This window comes from Centrocercus urophasianus, unplaced genomic scaffold (assembly GCF_019232065.1).
Source record: "Centrocercus urophasianus isolate 14NV4802_14NV808 unplaced genomic scaffold, USGS_Curo_1.0 seq_30, whole genome shotgun sequence".
In the NCBI taxonomy this organism is placed as follows: Eukaryota; Metazoa; Chordata; class Aves; order Galliformes; family Phasianidae; genus Centrocercus; species Centrocercus urophasianus.
In genome coordinates, this window is record NW_024884867.1 from 6865590 (window position 1) to 6874868 (window position 9279).

Sequence of the window (9279 nt, forward strand, 5' to 3'; positions counted from 1 at the left end):
ATGGCGGGTGTTGTGGCGGTGCCACGGGGTGATGCAGCTGTGCCGCTGCCGTAGGGTGATGTGGGGACGGCAGCTCCAGCGGATTGATGCAGCAGTGCCACTGCTACATGGTGACACACCTGTGCCGTTCTGTGGAGTGACGCGGCAGTACCACCAGCAGGGTGATGGCAGTGCCACGGGTCACACAGCAGTGTCATTGCCATAGAGTGACAGCGTTACGGCTGTGCACTGCTTGGGGTCGCGCAGCTGTGCCATCCCATGAGCGGCAGCACAGTGTCATTGCCGTGGGATGACTTTGGCTGTGCAATCGGTGACACTGTGCCACCGCCCACCTGTCCTGCTGCCACCACTGCTGTCCCCAGCGCTGGGCAGTGCCCTCGGGACGGGGTGGGGTGGAGGAGGAGCACCTTTGCTGTATATCAGCCCTGCACTCAGGGTCACGCTTTCTTTGCTGCTGCCACATTGCAGGGTCACAGCATGGTGAGGGCTGGGGAGCAGGCACAGAACTGCACTATTGTGGGAGAAATTCCCTGTGTTTCCCCTCAGCCTCGCACCCCGCTCACTGCTTCTCCCACTTCTCTTGCAGACGACGTACACAGACAAAGGGGAAAAGGTGAGTGCCTCCCTGCTCCCTGCTCGGGTTTGCATTCCATCCTGTGCTCAGCACTGGGAGCCCCATAGCTGCCCCGCGGTTCTCCTGGTGTGGTGGTGGAGAAGTGCTAGGTGCTTTGCTGCAGGTGAATCGTTAACGCTGCAGGGTTAATGAGGGCATGTGGCAGGGTTGGGCTGCAGCTGCCATCTCCTTCTCTGTGACCCAAACCCCAAACCTCCCACTGCACATTTCTATAGGACCAGATGCCCCTGGGCTCACTTCTTGGCTGATACCCGGATGCTTTGCAGCCACTTTGTTCCATGCAACCAGAGCCAACGCTGTGCCTTGTGTACAGAACAGCCTGCATGGAAAACACTACAAAAAATCATCAGGGCAGGGAGCCAGAGATTCATCCATGTCACTGGGGTGCACTTGCAGGAATTGCATTGGGAAGAATTCCATTTGGAGGAACTGTACCCAAAGGAATCACAACCCACAGGAATTGCAGCACATACAACTTCTTTTCCCCTTCCCTTTAGCACCAGCGAGGCCGCTTCATCCACTTCCATTCCATCACCTTCTGGGTGGGCAATGCCAAGCAGGTAGGAGGCCGCAGGGGTGGTGGCGGTTGTCATTGGCTGCTGGGGGATGGCAAGGCTGTGTGTGTGTGCTGACAGCAGCCCTGGCCCGGGGCCCCGGCCTTGAGCCCTTGCGCAAGGGGGAGGTGGATGTCAGGGGCGTGCATGGGGCAGAAATGCAAAGGGAGAGCAAAAATGCGTCATGCTCCGCTGCACACAGAGCGGGGTGAAAGGCTGTGCGGGGAGCAGCCAGTGCCCCCATACGCACCGCACAGCCATGCACACGCCGTGCTGTGCCGCAGGCCGCCTCGTACTACTGCAACAAGCTGGGCTTCGAGGAGCTGGCGTACCGCGGGCTGGAGACCGGCAGCAGGGAGGTGGTGTCACACGTCATCAAGCAGGACAAGGTGTGCAGTGCTGCGGGATGCGCTGAGCACCGGTGGTGAGATCATTCCTCCCATCACCAACCCTTCCTCCCATCCTCTTCCACCCCAGATCATTTTTGTCCTCTCGTCGGCGCTCAATCCGGGCAATGAAGGTAGGTCTGTAGGTCTGGGGCCGGGATGTGGGCGCTCTGCGGTGTCCCCGCTGACGTCGGCTGCCGGCAGAGATGGGTGAGCACATGGTGAAGCACGGGGATGGTGTGAAGGACGTGGCCTTTGAGGTGGAGGACTGTGACTTCATCGTGCAGGTAGGCAGCGCGTGCGAGGTACAGCGGGCGCCCTGAAATGGTGAGTTTGGGGAAAAAGGAGTGATTTTGGGGCTGCTGGGTATCATGGCTGCACATCCCCACATTGGTGTGGGAAGGGCCCCGGGGGCACGTGGCAGGACAGGCACTCTCCTCTGCTCAGAAAGCCAAGGAGCGTGGAGCGGTGGTGGTGAAGGAGCCCTGGGTGGAGGAGGACAAGTTTGGGAAGGTGAAGTTCGCTGTCATCCAGACGGTGAGTGATGAGGGCACTGAGCCCCCCCACACGCAGTGCAGTCTGCACATCGCAGCAATGGGCACAGAGCCTCTTCCTCCTTGCCGCAGTACGGTGACACAACGCACACCTTGGTGGAGAAGATCAACTACAAAGGGCTCTTCCTGCCTGGGTACCACGCGCCCCTCTTCAGAGACCCACTGCTGCCCAGGCTGTGAGTAGCACAGGGTCCCAATATGGGGATGGATCACACCACCCGACTGCCATCAGGGCTGAGTGCTGCCCCGTGTCCCTGCAGGCCAAGCGCCAAGCTGAGCTTTGTGGACCATGTAGTGGGGAACCAACCCGACCTCCAGATGGTGCCGGTAGCAGACTGGTGAGAGCAGGGCAGGCTGGGGGGAGGCCGAGGGCAATTAGCACAGAGCAGAGGTTCATTAGCGTGAGGGGCTGCAACATGGCTGCTGTGGGTGGGTAGGTACCAGAAGAACCTCCTCTTCCACCGCTTCTGGTCGGTGGATGACAAGCAGCTGCACACCGAGTTCAGCGCCCTGCGCTCCATCGTGGTCACCAACTATGAGGAGACCATCAAGATGCCCATCAACGAACCGGCACACGGCAAGAAGAAATCCCAGATTCAGGTGAGCACAGCGATCGGGCCGTCACCGCCACCAGCACAGGGCTGGGGTGAAGGAGATGGGACGGGGCTGGCGCTGCAGCCACACCGGCACTGCAGTGAGATGTTTCCCTGCAGGAATACATCGATTACTACGGAGGGGCCGGAGTGCAGCACATCGCACTCAACACCCCCGACATCATCTCGGCGGTGAGTGGCCCCGGGGCAGCCCCACTCAGGGACCTGTCACAGGGGGTGATGCCTCATGGTTGGAGTCCTCGTGTGGTGGCCAACTCCACGCTGGGCCCAAAGGGACAGAGTGGGACAGGTCCTCGTGCACCGCTGGGGACAATGCAATGGGGAAGTGTTGAGTTGCATCTCAATACCTCCTGTCCTCACGTGCCCAACCCAAAGCTCCTGGTTTGCAGATCACCAACCTGAAGCAGCGTGGCATGCAGTTCATGGACGTGCCATCCAGCTACTACCAACTGCTGCGGGAGAGGCTGAAAACTGCCAAGATCAAAGTGAAGGAGAGCATTGACAAGCTGGAGGTGAGTCCAGGGGCAGCAGGAGCTGGAGGTGGGTTGGGCGCAGCCGGGCGATGCAAGGCCATCCCCTTGTTCCTGATGGATCTCAGAGCTGTTTCCCTATTGCTTATCTCCAGGAACTGAAAATCCTGGTGGACTTTGATGAGAAGGGATACTTGCTCCAGATCTTCACCAAACCAGTTCAAGACAGACCCACAGTGTTCCTGGAGGTCATCCAGCGGCACAACCACCAGGTTGGTTGGAGGGTTTCACTGCTAAAAGTAATAGAGGCAGCCTTAGCATTGAGTGGCAGCCTGAGGACCTCACGGCACCCAGTGCCACCAGCACCACGATGCTGTGATGAACACTAAGGGCATAACGTGGGTAATGCCATCCTCCTACAGGGCTTTGGTGCCGGGAACTTCAAGTCCTTGTTTGAAGCCATTGAAATTGACCAGGATGCACGAGGCAACCTGACTGTCCTGAGCCCCAAAGGAGAGACCAAGCGCATGTAGAGGCGGTGTGCGGGCTGCCGGTGGCACTGGGCCACGAGGAGCTGAATCACAAACAAAGTGGGAACTGGCTGTGCTTTGTCAACAGCCCAAACTTACACGTGACAAACAGGATGTTGCTGCCAAGCTGTGATGGGCAAGGAAGGACCCATCACATGGGGAGGGAACGTGGCCAATGCCTTCACCCCAGCACAACCCCCTCCAAGCCCCCGAGTCCCAAATACAGCACAGACTCGTGGCACACATGCAGGTTCAATCCTGAGTCATGATTTTAGGGCAGCCACAGCGTTCTAGAATGAGGTGAACAAAGGTATGGGCTTCAGCTTTCCCACCAGTGTAACGTGGCATTGCTCTGGGACCTGGCAACTCCTGAACTAACAAAGGCTGGAATATCTCCAGAGTGTCTCCACACATTGCTGGCTTTGTGGCCACTGCCCGCCCCCTGGGTGCTGTCACAGTCCTTGCATGGGGACTCTCCCCCCCGCCATAATAAATCCATCTGTCACAGCTGAGTGCTGCTGAGTCTGTGCTGCGGTCACTGGGGGCCAGGGAAGAGCTGAGGCTCCAGGACAGGAGCTGCTGTCATTGTGTCACACGCCTTGCTAATAAATACCTGCTGAGCCCTGGAGGTGCCCACGGCCAGCTGGATGGGGCTCTGCACACCCTGCTCCAGCGGAGGGCAACCAGCCCTTGGCAGAGGTTGGAACTGGATGGTTTTCAGGTCCTTTCCAACCCAACCATTCAATGATTTCATGAACCTCGAATGTTCCCTGTGGACCTGCAGACATCGGAACATCTGAAGAACATCTCAGGGTGCTTTGGTGGCCCTGGGTCTCCCTGCTGACACGCACCTGCACTCTGAATCCTCACAGCACCCACTGCAGCTCCCTTCATTCACAGAATGGAAGCAAAGCCCTGAGCAGAGCCTATGGTTCAGGCTCCTAGGACACAGCATGAGCCCATCCATGCCCCCAGCTCCAATGCTGGCAGCACCATCTCTATGGGTCCCATCCCCCTTGTAGTCAGGAAGAGACAAACTAGGAGAAGACACAGCAGCACGAGCTTCTTTTCCTCCTCTATCAGCTGCTGCATCCACCTCTGCCTTGGGCATCTCTTTTTCCAAAACTCAGGCCAGAAAACATTGAAGTTGGTATCTGCAAAGGTGGGATTCCATGCAGGCACACGTAGTGCAACTGCTCTAGCACCAGCCATGCATGGGGGCTTCACTTCAGTGCAGGGCTGTGTCAGAGCCTTAGTGCTAATGCAGCTTGAAGGTCACAAACTTGACCAGCTCGCACACTTCCTCCGTGCCACAGCTGTGTGACGATGCTTCATGTCAGTTCCTGCCTGCTCTGATGGACACTTTCAGCTCTCCCAGTTCCCAGCACAGGTCCAGGAGCACAAAGCCCCGACTACACATGAAGCACAACATAATTTTTCTGTAAGAAAAGTCAGTATATTTATGGTTTGCTTTATAAAAGTTACTATAATACAATGGTACATAGTATTCAATTCACAAAAATATGAACAAATATATACAGCATGACACATCCACAACAAAAACACTTTCTTCAAAACAAGATACATACTGGTGACGGATTCTATATGCACAAAACATCCCTAAATTTATAAATTTGCTTAAAAAAAGAAAAAGCAGAAACCCTAAATCTTCAAAGCAGAGATTTTTTTTTTTTTTTAAGGAAATTAAAAAAATAATAATTCATTTATTGCAAACCATTTTACCTGCCCCCTTTTAAAGGAAGCCCTTTGTTTTCACACCGTGAAATAAAACAACCTGTCACGGAACCGGAGCGCTGCAGGGAGCAACTCCACGTCCTCACCGCCTGCCCCTGTGCGTCCGCCACAACGTGTTTCTTTTCACTCAAACAAATACTACAGTGGCAATTAAGGAGGAAACTCATAAAAACAAATATTAAAATGAAAAAAAAAAAAAAAAAATCCAGTTGCAAACTCGCTTAAATACATTGCAGGATGTCTATTAGACTGTACACATTTCCTCGCTTGAAATAAATAGATTTTGCACATTAGGTTTCAGACCGGGGGGAGGGGCAAGGAAGAAGCCTCGACTTGGCAAATTTTTGTCTTCAGTTTCTTAATGCTGCTAATTCCATCTATTTATTCAACAACAAAAAAAAAAGCCAAAAACAAAACCCCCGTATTTGTACAGAATTTACATTATACAAAGCTTGACACAAGCTGTAAATGCCACCAGCTCCTTTGCTATCCTCAGTCCTTCTTCCTCCCCATCTCCTTGCCGTGAAACAGAGCTGGGATCTGTTTAAAAAGAACTCCAAATTACAATAGTCACTTTTAATAAATTATTTACATGCTCTTGAAGTACAAAGAAATCAGCAAAAAAATTTCAACATGTTTCTACAAGAAACAGTGTTTGAAGAGAAGATTCTTGTTTGCCTATGTACAGAAGATGCTTTTTTTTTCTAATAGACTTCAAAATCCTTTTTTTTTCCTTAAATTTTTATTTTATACAGAAATGCACTGAAATGATCCCTGAAAAAAGTCACAAAAACCGGAACTGAAATTACTGCATACTTTGTTGGAGTTTAAAAATGTTTGTCTGTAGAAATAAGCTGCTCTATACAATACAAATATCTGCAAGATGAGCCCCATCCCCTCCTGCCTCCACAGCCACTGCTTGGGACCCCTGTGGGACCCACAGTGCTGCGAGTGCTGCACGGCCACGGCAGCATTTCCACGCCCGTCATGATGGTGAATGCTGGGTCTGGCCCAGGGGCTGCACCACCAGCACTCTGCCCCTCCAGTGTCCTCCTCCCACCCCAGCCCCGTGGAGCACGAGGCAAAGCGCCTGGGGTCAGAAAACATCTCTATGGGCTGCCTTCTCCACCTGCATCTGCAGCTCCTCAGCCCTGCTGGGAACCATCACCAGAACCCATCGGGGACGGGGCGGCTCTCGGAGGAGCTGCAGGGGCAGGAAGGAAAGAGAAGGCTCAGGGTTGGCTTATCCAGCTGCGATCCTACAGAGCAATGGGTCACAGGCAGTTCCAGAAGCACCCAAGTGACTTTGGTGCTGAAGGCCTTTGGCATCCAATTCCCTTTGGTGCTCCTCCCAACTCCCTGAAGGAACCCAAGCTGCAGGCCTTGCCTCAGGAGACCAGGGTCTGTCCCTGCACACACAGCAGCCTGTGCCCCATTCCAAGCACACGGACAGGCTGGGGAACACAGAGCTGCTGTCGGGCTCCTCGGGGCTGGGCACACGTGGGACTTTTCCCCCACAGAGCCATGTTAACATCCAGGTTTGGTGGACTTGAGAGGAAGGAGGCTGAGAACAAGGGCAGGGCTTCATTCCGAAACAACAGCTGAGCGTTCCCAATGCTTTGAAAGCAAAAGACCCAGCTGTAGCGATGCCAACTGAAGCATCAACATGATAGGAGCCTCATTTAAAGAAAAGGGACACAGTAGCTGGCTTAATCCCCAAAATCTCCTGCCACAGGAGCTCAATGCACTGCCTATGCTCAATGAGACACTGCTCACAGGTTCTGGCCCACAACTACCCAGTTGCTGGACAGACTCACTGAGAGAAGGGGAAACCCTCAAGACCATAGGAAACAACAAAACTGAACAACAGCACAGATGAGACTACAGGCTGCCCAACCTCAGGGCCGGTTCCCTTCCCTCAGGCAGCAGTGCAGGCACAGCAGGGCTCTTGCAGGCCCTGTCTAAAGCAGGAACTCCAGCACAGAGGCCCAACCTACACCAAGCCCCCAGCCGTGGGACAGGCATGGCAGTTCCCAGCAAGGGTGGCAACACTTTCCAGGAAACTCTTTTGTAAGGTTGTACCCTCTGATCATGGGGAGCTGCGGTTCGACAGCAATTGTCACTAATTTGAAAAGGAATGAGATTACAGCTGTGCTTTTGCTCTACGGGGAGGAGATTTTAGTTATGCAGATGACGTTTGCATTTTATAATTACATTGCAATTTCCCTATAAGTCAATTACAAAGGCTTAGTACAAACTACCTCTACATTTGAAGCAGAAGAGACTCAATGCAGGCTGAAATAACTGATCCTGCCCATACCCAAACAGTCGTGCAACACTCCTAGATCACACCCCCAGAAACATTAATTCCATATTTTGGCTCATTTTTAAATGGAACCTCTTGAAGTGCAAACTTCACCTCAGTACATCTACAAGGACAAAACAGATCGAAAAACCACTCCAAAACATGCCTTTGGAGCTCAGAGCAGCACTCATTGCCATGCTGCAGATGGGGGAGGACAGGGTGCAGCCCGTGCTCAGGGGCACTGCCCACCACGTCTGCACTTACTGCAGGATGGGACCACCCAGGGCAAGTTACTGAGTAACTGGGGGAGGTCTGGCCTGCTCCTATCACAGCAGGAATCTCCCCATTCAAGGCCAGGGCAGACAGGCCCTGTAAAGCACTGGCAAGGCTGGGAGAATCAAGGAAAATCCACATGAGTAACACATCAGACTGTTTCCCATCAACAGGAATAAAATCTTATAATGAACATGAGGTGCAGTGTACCCTTCAAAGGAAGGTAAGATTTCTACGGAATATCTGAGGCTTATTTCCTACTTACTTTCAGCTCCAGAGGTTTTTTGGACACTAGACAGACAAACCAATCTATGAGAGATCCTGAAAGGTCACGCGTTGCGCCACAATTCTGGGACTAAACAACTGACTCTGTTAGCAATGATTGCAGTACCCACTCTCCCTTGTCTGGGTGCTGAGGCTTTGATCCCCCAATATACCAGCATGGCGGGCGACCATCAGCGATGAGCCCAAGGCAAAGCCCAGGCCATGGCTGCCCTGATGTCCCCGGGGTGGCTGGCGTTGGGGACTTGTTCAGGCTCACCCCTGATGGAAAGGCAGGACAGGTCACCTATAGTCTCACTGCAGACATCTCCATGCACACACACACACACACACACACACCCATTCACACACCCCCAAGCCTCTGGCTTCCTCTGTAACATTAACCTGACATTTATTTACAGCTTACTCTGAGAAATCTGTGCAATTTCAGCCAATCAAGCTCCCAACAAACCCTACATGGCATTTTCAGTCTCTGCTTCACATTTAAACGTTGAATGCCTTTTTCAACCAACAAAACTGATGAGGAAAAGGTAGCAGCATTTATGAAAAGATGAAGGTTTATAACAATTAAAAATAAAAAAAAAAAGGTACCATTATCCCATTATGGAGCATTAATGTAGGGACTGAACAGACAGAAGCTAGTGTTTGGATAGACCACAGCACAGAACAGCAGTCACCTTTCTGCGTGCGTGTTGGATCTGAAAAGGAAAGAGCACCTGAAACATGAACAGTCCTTGTTAGCATGTGCGCTTTTTGCTTTCATCCGTGATCCTGGCGAAACTTGCTTGGTTTTCTTCTTCTCTTTTTTCCTTTTTTTTTTTTTTTTAAAAAATTTTTTTTTTTTTTTTTAATTTTTTTTTTTCCTTTTTTTTTTTTTTTTCTTTTTTTCTTTTTTTCTTTTTTTTTCTTTTCTTTTTTTTTT

At 52.2% G+C, this 9279-nt stretch overlaps 1 protein-coding gene across 1 annotated transcript; it reads left to right on the plus strand.

Moving 5' to 3' along the window:
* The first annotated feature begins 243 nt into the window (after positions 1–243).
* On the plus strand, positions 244–4254 carry HPD (4-hydroxyphenylpyruvate dioxygenase). The gene is made up of 14 exons (XM_042829144.1): positions 244–480; positions 587–613; positions 1132–1194; positions 1473–1577; positions 1666–1708; positions 1779–1861; positions 2022–2111; positions 2201–2304; positions 2389–2466; positions 2566–2728; positions 2842–2913; positions 3132–3254; positions 3368–3484; positions 3635–4254. Exons 1-14 carry the CDS (start codon positions 259–261, stop codon positions 3743–3745), a joined length of 1401 nt encoding a protein of 466 aa, XP_042685078.1. The 5' UTR covers positions 244–258; the 3' UTR covers positions 3746–4254.
* Positions 4255–9279: the final 5025 nt, after the last annotated feature.